The following is a 14,304-nucleotide window of genomic DNA, read 5'->3' as shown; positions in this document are numbered from 1 at the left end:
CACTATTTGAAATGTTCAAACTCTCCCCTGCTAGCAGAATCTGGAGTGATATTTAACTGTCCTCTGTTAGTCAGTTATAACTTATTATTTTAGCAGAAAAAAAGGAAAGAAATGGTGGCTGGAACAAGAAACTTCTATTAGCTTAACAGAAAGTCTTCTAAAGAAACTTTATTTGTTTTTCAAATTTTTAACTTAAAATTTTTTTCTTAATTTTTTTGGGGGCAGGTGATTAGGTTTAATTTTAGATTTATTTATTCATTTGTTTTAATGGGAGTACTGAGGATTGAACTCAGGACCTCATGCATGCCAAGCAAGCACTCTACCACTGAGCTATATACCCTCCTCCTTTAAAAAAAATTTTAAAAGGTGCAATGTAGGGCATAACAGAGTAATGAAGACAATAAAAATGTTAAGGTAAACAGAAAAAGCATGCTTGGTGAGGTAACTAAAGCAAAGTGAAACTTGTTTAAGTTAAATGCAGAGTTTGAAAGATAATCCAATTTACAGAAGTAGATATGATGATGGCAAAAGCATGGCAATGTCTGGTTACTGTTATGCACGGACTGGTAAGATGGGAAGCAGAAACTATTTTTGTTGGAATAATAAATGAATCTTTATTTTACTGGGACATCCTTTAAGCATTAAATATTATAAATAATGCATAAGTTACTAGTAGGAACAGAACACATTTGTCCTCTCCACACACAAATCTTATAGTCTAAAATTAAACCTTAACTACAATTAATAGGTGAAAAGGGTTTATGTTTTACATAAACATTTTAAGATAGCATCTTTTGTGAATCTTAGCTGGCAATACTTACATATTTAACTTGCTATCTTTTAAAAAGGAAAATGTGATTTATGGTGTAATTTTCTACTTTGTTATCATCATAAACCTTTCATTACACGTATTTAACATAACCTCATGGGTCTATATCACACCGTGAAGTAACTGATTACTCATTTGCATCCTGAAAAGCGAAATTCTAAATGGCTCATTTAAAAATTTGTAATTATGTGATTTGAAAGGTCATCATTTTTCCATCTTTTTCCCATTATTAAGGGGATGATGGAGGGAGAAAGCCATGTTTCCTTCTTTCAAAGCCATGTTTCCTTCTCTGACACTGAGAGCTAGGTTGCAAATTAATTCTCCTATTGCAAAAATTGTTAAGTCGACACACCAAGTAGATTACATTGGGAAATAGATGAATTAAAAACATTCTGAGAACTTTTCTACTTGAGTCAACATCCCTGGGGATTAAATTCCTTGAAACTTTAAATCTGAGCATCTGTGTGCCTTTATTTTTCTGGTCCTGTGAAAAAGGAGTTTTTGCATAGACCTTAATCTAGAATGGCATTCACCCTTAACAAAAGCTGTTCCATCACTAAGTTTAATACATTTGATAGAAACTAAGTTTGTCTTCAACTCCCTGTGCTTTGCAGTGAAAGGGAACTTCAAGCAAAGGCTGCTATGTTTCAGCAAAAATATAGGGCATTTGTAGATCTCAGATTGGCTGTGACACCTCAGGCAGGCTGCCCCAGTGCTGCCCTGCCTTGGGACTGCTCATGGGCATGCCATCCCATTTCTCTTTCCCAGCAGAAGGGAGTTCTAGGGCAGGGACCAGTGTTCAGCATGGAGTGAGTGCTCAATAAATATTTGCTGAATGAATGAACCAGTCAATTTTCTTGCTATTTACTCCTCCACTCTCATCAGACTGCCATATTAACAGAAAAATAGTAGGATGAAAAAACTTACTCTGTTAGCACTGAAAAATGTTCAAAACACTGGCACTTGCTAACTATATCCAAACACCATCATCTAGCTCAGAAACAGAGAACATTGAAGATTTTAAATCTCTAATGAAAAATATGAAAACGAATATATGTATGTATATGTATGACTGAACTATTATACTGTACACCAGAAATTGACACACTATAAACTGACTATACTTCAATTAAAAAAAAGGTCATTTCAAGTAAAAAAAAAAAAAAAAAGATTTTAAGACAGTCCTAGGTCCATGTATCAATTACAGACTTTTCTTCAGACAAATATATCAAGGCAAACATTTACATAAAGCAGAATAGATTAGAAACATCTATTCAAATACATGTATTTACATGTATTTCAGTATATACAGTATATGTATATACTGAAACATGATGCTGTACATCGGAAACTGACACATCGTAAATTGACTGACTATACTTCAATTAAAAATAAAAGACAAAAAAAAAAAATTCCAGAAATAAATAATTATTAAGTTTAAAAAAAAAGAGAGAAACATTTTATTTATAGATGGGTGAGGGTTTGTAAGTTTGCTTGAAAAGCTTTAGGACATCACTTGAGACAACCACAGAAAGAAAAGTAGCTTTATGCTCATAATTTTTCAACATTATGACTTTGTTGTGATCTAAAAAATGCTTTCTAATCTAGAGGGGAAAATCACCACTGAAGAGACAGTGACAAATAATGGTAAAGTACAGAGCCTGTGTATTACGGCTGGTTGATATCAACTATGTAGTAAACTCTGTTTACCCAAGACAAAAAAAAGATGTAGCATTGCTCCCAGGGCCAAAATGTGGCACAATTTAGGGAGCATCATTCGTACTCTGTTGTAAGTGAGCACCACGGAACATGCCTACAGAACCCAGAGTGGCAGTGCCCCTAGACTTGTGCTGCTCTGCTGCAGCATTTCACACGCCTGGGTTCTGGCATTTCCCACCAACCTGCAATCAGTTAATGATACCATGAATAAAGTTCTTGAGACTATTAAATAAAGAAGAGCAACACTGCAAATGGTGGTCCCAATCTTGCCCTGGGTAAGTGTTCAGAGTAACAAAGAAATGAAGAGAGGAGCCTGTCTCCCTGGATTCGATGCTGCCACCTTCTTTAGATGCTTGATTCAGATACGTATTTCTTGAAAATTATGAAAGCCTTTTTTCCCTATGTCTGCATCACTTTCTAGGTAAAAGCATTATTAATTCCTAGAATTACAGAATGTTGAAACTAGACGAGAAGTTACAAATAATCTGATCAAATCCACCTGATTTAAAGATGTGTAAGACAGGATGCCAGAAGGCAGACGCCATTTAACTCATATAAATGTCACTTACTACATACAGTTCCCACAGCAAGCTGAAGTGTATTATGTATGTTTAATAGCAACAAACATTTTAGGTTAAAAAGCAATGCTACTAATAGCTTACACCAGTAAAGTGTTAGACTGTTAGTGGCTTATCTAAATGATTTCAGTTTTAACTTTTGTTGCTATCATATGTACTTAAACACTTTCCACCATGTTTCTTTTCTTTATTCTAAATATGCCTTTTGAAAAGTGAGTCAGGGACAATTTAAATTCTTTGTGTGCCCTTGATGCATTAGTTTGCTTAGTAGTGTTGTAAGTGTTATTTGTTACAGGTTAAAACAGCAAAGTTATAGTATGTTCAAATAAACGAATCCTTTGTCACACACCCTCCAGGTACTTTTGAAGGACGTGTTTCTACTAGGTTTTGAGTTCAATTTTCAAGTGACTGTCTGTAATATGCTTGACTATATTGCAACAGCATTACAATAGATTAGCATAATACCAGTATTACCAACACATTACCAATATTAGTCAGGGATAAGGTCCATTTTTATCATTTTTGTGCCCCTAGGGCTTGGCATATGGGGGAGGGGGGAGGCAGCCAATAAATGCTAGAAGAATGAAAGAGGAAGTAAATGTGCAAACAACAAACTAGTAACAGGGGAGAAGTATTTATTTGGTGCTGGTCTTATTTTAAGGAAGAAATCTTGATGCCAGTGGTCTGTATATACAAAGTCTAACCCTTAATGGAAAAGTTGGGCATAAATGGTTAGGACTATTTTATGTGCAGTAGGCTTTGGCGGGATACTGAGAAGTGCTGTAAAGGAGAGATGTAGACAGAATCAATACTTATCACGTAGCTGCAACGGGAGAAGGACATACTCACACCACCTTTCACTACAAGGGACTTTCTTTTTTCTAAAACCAGGTGGAAGAAAATGAGAATATTTGAGGGTTAAAATTAAAAGGTAAAAAGGAAGTTGTTTGTGTGTGTGTCCTCAGAGGGCCGGAAGAACGGGAGGCAGGCTGGTGTCAGAACAAAGGAGGGGAAGCTGGGGGCTTTCCATGTCAGCTGACGCGGGCTGACTCAGAAATGCACATTATAAAACAGCTATCATGTAAACAACTAGCACATGTCAGGTAGTAAAGCTAGCTTGGCATTCATTCATTTAGTTAGTCCTCAAAATAACCCATCAGTTTGGTATCATTATCTGCCCTTTACAGATAAGGACACAGAGGCCCTGAGAAACAAAGCAACTTGCCCTGATCACCCAGATGCAAGTCAGTCTGACGCCAGAGCCTGGAAGGAGAGCTCAGTAGCTGCAATCACAAGACTCTGACAACTGAGGATCTGGTGGTTTGGTTTACTTCGACTCACCACCCAAAGGTGTCAAATAATCACTGCAAATGGGAGGGGTGAGAGCAGAAAGCTCTATTGTTTTGTCATATACCTTCCGTGTACTTTTGTCTGTATGGTATAGACAAAATGACAAATTCCATTTGGTGTTTAATTATGTTTTTAGGTACGTGGTGGCAGCGAGCAAGATGGTAAAAAAACTAACCTAGGTCAAGAATCTCAGTGTGATCAAATGGATGCATGGACAGAATGGCCAGACCTCAGAAGGGGATCTCCGACAAGAGTGATGTCCAAGGGCACCCTGATTCTGCTGGTTCCCAGCTCACCCACTCAACCCACATCTGCGGAGCATGGCCCTGGGAGACGGGTCAGTTACTTCCGGACTCTGGCATGACACATGCCTGGGTTCTCCAACAGGACCAAAGCTCCCTCTTAATAGGATTTACTTGCCCAAGTTTCTAAGTTTGGCTTGAAATGATGATGCTTCCCTAGAGTGCTGGCTACAGAAGATTTTCTTCTTAGGGCAGGTCTTGCATTTTACTCATCTTTGTGGCATGAACACCTAGTACAAGTACCCAGAACTCTGCTAGCAGGTAGGCAGAAGAAGAAAGGTGGGAGAAAGGGAGGAAGAAAAATTAGATATCCCTACAAATAAGTAAAATTTTCAAATTATGAATGGCTAATATTTATACGTAAAAAACAAAGAATCACTGGCACAAAATGCAATGGCCTCCTGTACATATCTCTTCCTGGAGTTAATGAATTGGAGGTACAAAGCAGGTAGGTAGTATGCATGAACGCTCCCTTCACAAAGCCAGAAAACAACACTAACAGAAACACAGGCAGAGCAGAATCCTCCCGATAGTCTCAATTTGCAAAAGGCCAGTCATACGTTTTTGACTTGCTTCAGTAACAATGGAGGGAAATCGCTTCTTTGGACCTAACTACAAAGGGCTCACTGTGAATCAGCAAAGGTCTTATATAAGTGTGCTCATGGGGCCAAAAGGTTCAGAACAGCCAAGCCCAGGAGAAGATGGTAGGCAGGGTGATTAGGCACAATGAAATCCGTATTTTTAGACTTCAAAAAGTTCAGGGAAAAAAATATTTAGGTATGCACCCACGACCAGAAAGGATGTGCAGCTCAAGAGGTATGAGAAGGATTCAAGTATAAACTCTTCGTGATGCAATCACCAGTTATCTTGGTGTTGAAAGAAACAAAGTTGGACATTGACACCAACAAATACGGCTGCCAAGGCGGCTCCCTGTCATTAGCTATCACTAGTGCATGCTTGGCTTTGCGAAGGGAAGTATAAAAGGTAGACAGGTGCATGACGGGACCCGCCCTCCTCTCAAAAGAAACAAGCACAGGAAGGCAGGAGGTACCCGATGGTGTGCAGGTCTTCAGGAAATTTAAAAGTGAGGACGACCATTGTCACAACAAGTTTGACAAACTCTGTTAAGCACCAACTCCATCAGGCAGTGGAGAGTAACATGTAGCTGAGAAAATCAAATCACTCAACTTGTACACAGTATCCGTCTTCATCAAAAAATATTCTTACAAAGTGTTGAACAATCCAGGTGAAGAGGAATAGAGAGCCCAAGAAAACTGATGAATCAGAAGTGGGCATCTGTCTCTGTTAAGCGACCCCGACTCTCCGAGCCCGGGACAATGATACCCAGAGGCTCACAGAGGAGCCTGCTAATTAGAGAAGCCTTGGCCATGTTTGGGAGACATCAGAGAGAACGGAAAGAGATTTCAGAAAACTAAAGGAGGCCAAATGTCAATTCCAAAGGGACAAAGGATCCTGAAACTACAGGACCTAAGCTCGATGTTCACAACTGAAAATTCTGCAGAAAGAACTGTTAAATAGGGGATTTGGGACATTCAGGAAAGAAAGCAATGACTACCAGGAGCCAGTACAGGTGCATGCAAAACAACTCATGCCCTATTAACTTCATTTTATGTTTAAAACAGGTTTTCCAAGCAAAGGATTGCTGCAAATGGAATTGAATGTATTCTGATTTCAGATAAGATACAGGCCAAGGGTTTCAAGACCTCCTTGTGGAGATGGAGCTCGTATGTTGTTAGCTGAATAACTCCAGAGTGAGAATTAGGGTTCAAAGTCATTTTGCAGAAAGGTCTTGGGGCTATAAGGCTCTGTCCTTGGTTCTGTACAATTTAGTTTATTTGAGTGCGATGATTTAGAGGAGGACCTGTAAGTTACACTTATTTAATATAAGCTGGAAGGCCTAGATAAAGTAAGAGATAGCAACACCGAGATGCAAAAATCTCTCAACTAGTTGGTAAATGGTTGAAAATTCTAGGGATAATTTCTTGTTAAATTTGGCCCTGCATTTGCGTCATTAAAGAAAATTCAAATGTTCAAATACAGAACAGATGAGAACCACCTAAAAGCAGCTGATGTAAAAAGCACCAAGTGTTTCTACCTGCAGTTAAATGCAGTTTTACCCAGCAGTGTATAATTCAAACAGCGAATGCACACTTAGGCCACACAGCTGACCAAATTCTGGAGTATTCTGTTTGTTTCTGGGCCACACATTTACATGAGGACCATGACATGTTGTAAGTGTGTCAAAAGATGGAAAGGACAAAGAAAATTCTAGAAACTATGTCACCTGGGGAATGGCTGAGGGGACCAAAGATGTTTATTCTGGTAGAAGATTTAAAGAAATTCAAAATCATTTTAAACCTTTAGGACAATTTTTTTTTCCCAGAAAGAAATGCAATATACTCTATCAAGTTTCAGAGACATGGCCTGGAGACATGACTGGGATCTACGTGGAGGAGAGCTGGGGTCAACAAAGTGGAGCACACGCTACAGATTACAGCTGCCATACATGGAATGTGACACCTCCATGTCAGTGACCGCCTTGTCACTGGGTTACCCCAGCAAGGGTGGGACTGAGATTGCTCCCTGGGTGTTCGGAAACATGTACTCCAGAGCTCCCAGGGCTGCACCCATGATGCAGCTGGACATCCGGGAGGGTCTGAACACAGTGAAATGAAGGAGAAAACCAGAATAAAGGAGCAGCTCTTTTTCTCCAAATGATTGTGTGTTCATGTTAAATACACATTTTTTTTTCCTTCCTTCAGGTTGCTAAGGCAATGTCATGAATAGGAATGAAAAAGATATTCAATCACAAAAATATGCTTTGACAATATCACATTAGGCTCAGGAAAAACAGTCTTTTGTGTACTCACGGCTTCTGCACTGACAAGTGCGACAACCAGTGGGATCAAGCTTGAAACCATAAGTGCAGTCCTTGTCCGTCAGGCTGCAGTTTGCTAACTCCCCACAGGCAGGTGGATCAATTGTGATGTAGGTTGGTTCTAATAATAAAGACAGAAAAAAAAAATCAATGAAACATATGATTACCTCTTAGATGCTATTCAGCTTTTGAAATCCCACACTACGGTAAGTTACCAAAAAAAAAAAAAACCCCACCAAAACTAATAGATAATTTTCATCAATCTTAAACTTTCATATTTTCATACTGTCTTTAATCCCTGAAAAAGAAATGTTATTTTAGATTTCTGAAAATTTGGACGTTCTATTTCTTCAACGTTTGAGCAATTTCTGCATTTTTGGGAACCCTCACACGACACTTTTCTGTTGGTCATCACTACAGAAAGCAGACAAGAGAGGTTAAAATGAACGCCATTTAAATTGTGAACTGTTCTCTTTCTTCCTGTTTTCTGAGTTTATTTTTTACAATAACCAGGACAGAGCTTCCAATTGTCAATGATCTTGCTCTCCATTTTGCAATGCTTCTGAAATCTGTTAGCCTTTTTTTCAAGTTAATGAATTGGAGATATTTTTGAGGCTAGTTTAAAACATCTGGATTTCTTTGATCTTTCACGTGACATCCTTCCAGTGACTGCAGAAGACATGGCGGAGTGCATCGTCTGTAGGAGCTTACACTCACAGCCCAGGGCCTATAGGAGGGGGAGACTGAGACACAAGTGTTCGAGGGGCAGAGAGAGCAGTCACCCTGGGATGAGATGCAGAGTAAAGAAACTAAGGCCAGAGGTGAGCCTGACCTTCCCTGCCACGTTAATAATGAGGAATTGTTCCGGGTAATAACAGTAATTACACACCTACGTGAAGTGTATCATATACCTGCATAACGTCTGAAGTGCTCTTCATAAATGCCTTTAACTTTTATCACGGTCCAGTGATGTGGGTGCCATCATTATCCCTATTTTACAGATGATGCAATCTAGGGTCCTGACTGACCCAAGGTCACAGAGTTAGCGAGAGGTGGACCTCAGATTCAAACCCAGGCCTTCTGGCTCCAGGGTCACACCCTGCTTTTGTGCGATACAAAGCCCACTGTTAACAGGAACTGCTCTGCAGCGACTGACCAGGGACGGTTCACATAATGTCAAACTGGGAGAAGAGCGTTGCCAAAGGCAACAGGGATACCGACACCTTTAAGTGGCCTCTTTTCCACCAAAAGACACTATGAACTTCTTCCGGATGTGCTGGCTCTCACAGTATCTTCGTGAGGCACTCAGTACAGAATGTCTCTACCTATGTTTTCACAAATGGAAAATATGAGGTGCAGAGAGGGTAAGTGGCTTATCTAAGTTTATACAGCAACCCAGTAGCAGGCTGGGAATAGAACAGAACAGAGGTTCCTGACCTCCTGTCCAACACTCTATCCATTAGTCCACACTGTCTTCTCAAGTTTCATCTCCCGTTACCATGGAAGAGAGACCAAAAATAAGTGTTTTAGCTGCCACTGCTAAGACCAAGAGTTCTACGTTTTTATCCATCTGCTAAAAGAGGCCAGTGATTCAACTCTTCACAGGTAGTGAGCAACTCTGACTTATTAAGGAGATGCTTTGATCAGCATTCTCCCAGTAAAAATATGTGTGAAGAGGGGGTAGCACACTCCGTTTTTATTACAGCAACGCTGAAAGAACATCTCCCTGAAACTTTACATAAAATTCCCACTGCTGTAAAATTTCTAATTTCCTTCGATGACTGAAGCATACTTTCTGAGCGGTAACTGTAAACATCAAAAAGTAGTTTAATTTTAGGCAAGTTTTAAGACACAGTGAATGAAACACAGTAGTGCTACCTTCCTACTTCCTCTAAACATCTTCGATTTTCAAACCTATGGTCTTTCCTTTATCACTGCTCTTACTACCTACCCAAGACAATAATTCTATTTCAGCCTTCAGCCACAGGACTGCTAAGGTTTTACCAAATTTATTCTAACCACAAATATGAGAGAGAGCAGAGGACCAGCACTGTGTGTAACCACACCACAGATTATCCCACTGAAGGACTTAGGTCTCTGTTCTAGAGAGTTACTAGAGGAAGGATCAGGGATGGAGTCTAAACTCTATGTCCAGTGCTTTAGTTAGTGGCTTATGGATAAAGAAATGTCTTGGACACATCTACACAAACCAAAACCTTGTATTCCTTATTGACACCTAAGTTTATGAGAAACTTTTGCCTTCAGAAAGTATATGATGGAAAAAATATATATCTGGGCAGATTACACTGACACTGAAATTGCATAATAATCAGAGGGCAGCGCGGGATTTCACTTGCAGTGAATTTTAGGGATTTGTTAAGAGAATCAGTAGTGATGTATATGCTATTTTTGGTACATATGATGATTAATAGGTGGGATTAAGATTGTGATCTGAGGCTAGAAAGTGAAAGAAAAAATAATAATTGGTTGTTTGAGAGTCAGAACCACGACACTGACTTGGACAGCCCAACACTTTGGCCAAATGGCTTCGTCAGCTGGGTGTGCAGTCCCAGACGTGAATCAAGCGCACATTTCTCCAACAGAGGAAATACGTTCAGTATGTTTTCCTATAGCATTCAGGATAACAGCTTTAGCAAAGTTTAACAAATGAAAGAAAAAAAAAAAAAGCATAGAAAGGCTGTTTAAGAAGGTGCTGGTTCCACGATGCTACATTGTAAATATTTTAGGTAAAACAAGTCCTACTTATGCATAACTGGGACATTGTGCTGTACATCAGAAATTGACACATGGCAACTGACTATACTTCAATTAAATAAAAAAAAGTCCTACTGGATGTCTTCCAGGCCTCAGATGATGGGGGGAATGCAAGAAGCAAAACATTACTTTGTGCCTTTGTAATGAATATTTCCCTATTCAGCGATGATGTACATTAGATGGAAGAAATTGGGACGTATATACTTTTCAAATTCTGCCTCCCTCAATATTTAATATTAAGACACAGAAAAACTCAACAAGACCATTTATTTAACGAAACCAACTTACTCTAAAACTATTCAACTGCCCCTCAATAGATTAGGCTGAACGTAACACTCACTGTGATATATTAAGTATAGACAAAAGTCTAAATTTTTTTTTAAAAAAAGCATTTTAACACTAGTCATCTTATTTTATTATGCTAAGCAAGTAAGCACAGTTTTCCTTTTCAAATACAAACTGGAATACATTTTTACAGCCTTTTGAGGATGGTGGCACCTGTTCTGGGGTGCTTACTGCTGTTGTCCTATGTCACTGGAGTAATAGCCGATTTGTAAAGACACATATGCAGGCAACTAGCTGCCTCCTAACATTTCACCTAAAGTCATACATCATGTTCTATTCCCTTTCATCATTCTCTCAACGTTTTAGTGTTTGGTTTCCTACCACGTGAGGCCAACTCTATTTTATAATTCTGTAAGAACAATATTACAACAGAAATATGCAACTATAAATCGTCTAGCAAAAACCCTGACACTATCATAAATGGATCTGGGCGTCTGCTTTCAGTCCAGTATATTAATATGTAATCTCAGCACTGGTCCTATTACTACCATCAGGGCAGTATTTTGAGAATGAAGTGCTGTGAGAGTACTGAAATTCAATTTCTTATTCCAAATAATAAATTCCAAAGTGAGACCACACTTGATACCATCTTGAGTTAGAGCATTTCGAATCAAAATTACATTTACAGTCCTTAAAGAGTAACTAAGAGCTGGTTAGACTTTTTTGTATGGTTTCTATCCAAGGAAGTTCTTAGTGGGGAAAGAAGTAAGTTTAAAGAATCTAGAACCATGGTATCACAGTATGATTGTTTCTAATCCAAATAAAGGAGTTTGAGGAAGTGTCAGTGAAATATGTGAAACGTGCATTTTGCTTGTTAGAGCATCCTGAAGTTTGTGTATTGGGAACTGTTTTTTATCCCATGCTTTCTCTATGCAACAGTGCTCTGACTACAGAAAATATCCTGATGGGGCTTGGCCCAAAGACCAGATGACTCCCATTTAAATCCTACCTTTCTGTGCTCATAGATTACCTGGGGTACAATACTGACATGGCATCCCAGAGAGTACATGCCTTTCTAGAAGGATGATGGTGATGCCATGTCCTTGGAGAATTTGGCTAACATCAGTTGAACAGACAATGGAGACATTGATACAACTGCCTGTTGCCTGAAGCAAAGAAAACCGTCTCCCTTTAAGCTGGTTGGGCAGAGATGTGTTAGGGGCCACTTTCAGAGGACAGAAAATGGTCTGGTCTTGGATCTCCTTATTTAGGAGAATGAGAAAATGCTTGCACAAAGATGGATTTGGCAAGGGGAGACTCAAAGAAGTGCTGCTTACAGGATCACCCTGAAATTCCATCTCATCTCATATTGAATCAGCTGAGGAATTAAAGAAATACCTTAATGTCCTCCAAAGGAAGAAGGCTTGAAACAGCAGGAATTCATTGTCTTTGGCTACAACTATTTCTAAAGGGAACCCTGGAACCGCTTCTTTGTGGAGAAGAATTCTAGAAATATTTTCTGAGCCTAGAAGCAATAAAGAACAAAAATGGGTGTTTGTTATGTGTAGATTCAGTTTGCTGATTCCTAGCCTGCATCTGAGTGGGAATCTCTCCTCGCCTCAACCTGTTTTTCCGAATGATTTTTAAAGACTTTCCAAGTACCTCGTACTGTCCAGAAGAGCGATTTTTACAAGAACCCTTGGGACTGTGTCAGGAGTGCAGAAATACAGTCACCAATTCTTATTCCAAGTCTCAGAGAACAAAATTCTGGAAGGAAACTATTATAACATGCAGTAACACAAACAAACACTTACTGGTTCTTTATTTTACACTTATTTAAAATTAAGGGATGGATATCTCTTTCATATCCTAGGAAGCCCAACAAATCCCTTAACAGTAAAAACATTTCCAGGAAAACATCCATATTTTTTAAGATTTAAAGAGCCTCATACACTAAGCTTCTAAATCAGAACATCATCAGTATTTCACACGGATGTTCAAGTTCTTCTTAGGAGCAGTTTTATCTCCTCAATAGGGTATGATGGCACTGTGATCACAATTAATTTGGTCAAGAGTATAAAACTGAAATAAAAATCATCACTTTAACACCAAGGCCTCAGCACTAGACCTTAAAGTAACACCTTTCAGTATTCAGGAGGTATAAATGTGTTAAGCAAATCTAAGCTCTCTGCTTTCTTCCTTTTTATTTTATTTTATGGAGAATTTTCCAAAAAGAGGAAAGGGAAGTAAGAAGTTGAAACCCAAATCCAACCTTTTAAGGTGTTGGTTTAAAGTTTTAATATTCTGTCATCACACTGGATAGTTTAACATGTTTGGGACAATAACAGAACAAAAAATGTATTCTGACTATCAGTTATTTAAAAATGTGTAATAATGTTAATTTGCTTCTGAAACAACGTCTATAATCACTGGTTTTTATATTTCAGATAGAAATAGCTTAAATGAAAATGTTAATAAATGCTTTTAACTTTGTGTCTAAACTGTATTACTCCACTGAACTGGTTTTGAATTAATGCATACAAGGTTCTTCTCATTACCTTGATTACTATGAGCTGTTTATCTTGCAAAGCATACTAATTATCTCCATTGAGAAATGTGTGAAGCACTCTTTCTGATCAGCAACCGTGGGGAGGCTGACAGCCAATTAGTTGCTCTTGAGCATGGACGGGCGACTCTGGGAAAGCACACTTGTGGAAGGCACACCGAGCCACTGCTCTTAGGTCTGTCTGCAGCACTGACTCTGTTGGGAGGGTAATAATTAGCTCTGGTTCCAGAGCTCAGTGGTCTCTAGGAGTGCGGCGGGCTCCCCGGGCTGAGCTCTGGGTGAGTGGCAGGCTGGGGGGGGGGCCTGGCTGTTGGGGGCAGCTGCCTACCAGTGCCCTTGAGTCCTACGAATGTATACAAGTGCAAGTGTGCCCACCCAGACACATACCAAAAATGTTTTTCTGGAAAAACCTAGCCTATAGGCAAATTTCTAGAAAAAGTAGTTTTTAAGGCAGTTATAGTCTTATATTTCTTTTATAAGTTAAAAAATTTAAAGCGGAAGTAATAAGATAAATGAAGCTAATTCCTATCTGCCTCTTACTACCTCTCCTTTTGGGATTTATTAATGGTTTGCGTATTTCACATAGCTCTTCTGTGTAAATTCACAAACCTGCTTATTTGATTGTGAGAGATAAAGATGAACAATTATGTTGTCTTTTCAGGCCTAATTCAGGCACTCTCTTCCTTAAGATTTTTTTTGGGGGGGGGGCTTGGACTTGGTTAAGGCACATGAATATCTAATGAGTGGGAAAATTCCAAAACTTCACTTGGTTTATATGGCTAAATATATAAGGCCTCCTATAGCCCCACTCATTACTGGTAGCCTGTCCAGGGCAATAAAACTGGAGATCAAGTTGTCCAAGACATAACCAAAGGAGATAGCTTATCTGTTTTATAGTGTCTTCGTATGTCATTCTGTTACCATGGTTACTTTTCAGATGTGACCATAACTAGTCAGAAAACCATTCAAATAAATCAGCAAATTGTTAACATAACTGGCAG

At 39.0% G+C, this 14,304-nt stretch overlaps 1 protein-coding gene across 5 annotated transcripts in view; it reads right to left on the bottom strand.

Annotated features, from left to right (window-relative positions):
- The window catches only part of CRIM1 (cysteine rich transmembrane BMP regulator 1), a 187,042-nt gene that overhangs the window by 42,505 nt on the left and 130,233 nt on the right, over positions 1 to 14,304 (bottom strand). For all 5 annotated transcript variants that reach the window (XR_012511861.1, XM_074378719.1, XM_074378721.1 and 2 more), the window contains one exon: positions 7,670 to 7,798. Coding sequence is in view for 4 of the 5 variants with exons in the window: in XM_074378719.1 (XP_074234820.1) it covers positions 7,670 to 7,798 (129 nt within the window). In the remaining variant the exon portion in view is untranslated. The remainder of the gene's footprint in view (positions 1 to 7,669; positions 7,799 to 14,304) is intronic.

Source organism: Camelus bactrianus, chromosome 15, assembly GCF_048773025.1.
Source record: "Camelus bactrianus isolate YW-2024 breed Bactrian camel chromosome 15, ASM4877302v1, whole genome shotgun sequence".
NCBI classification, from domain to species: domain Eukaryota; kingdom Metazoa; phylum Chordata; class Mammalia; order Artiodactyla; family Camelidae; genus Camelus; species Camelus bactrianus.
The sequence above is the reverse complement of the archived record's forward strand: the minus strand, read 5'-3'. Positions and strand labels throughout refer to the sequence as shown.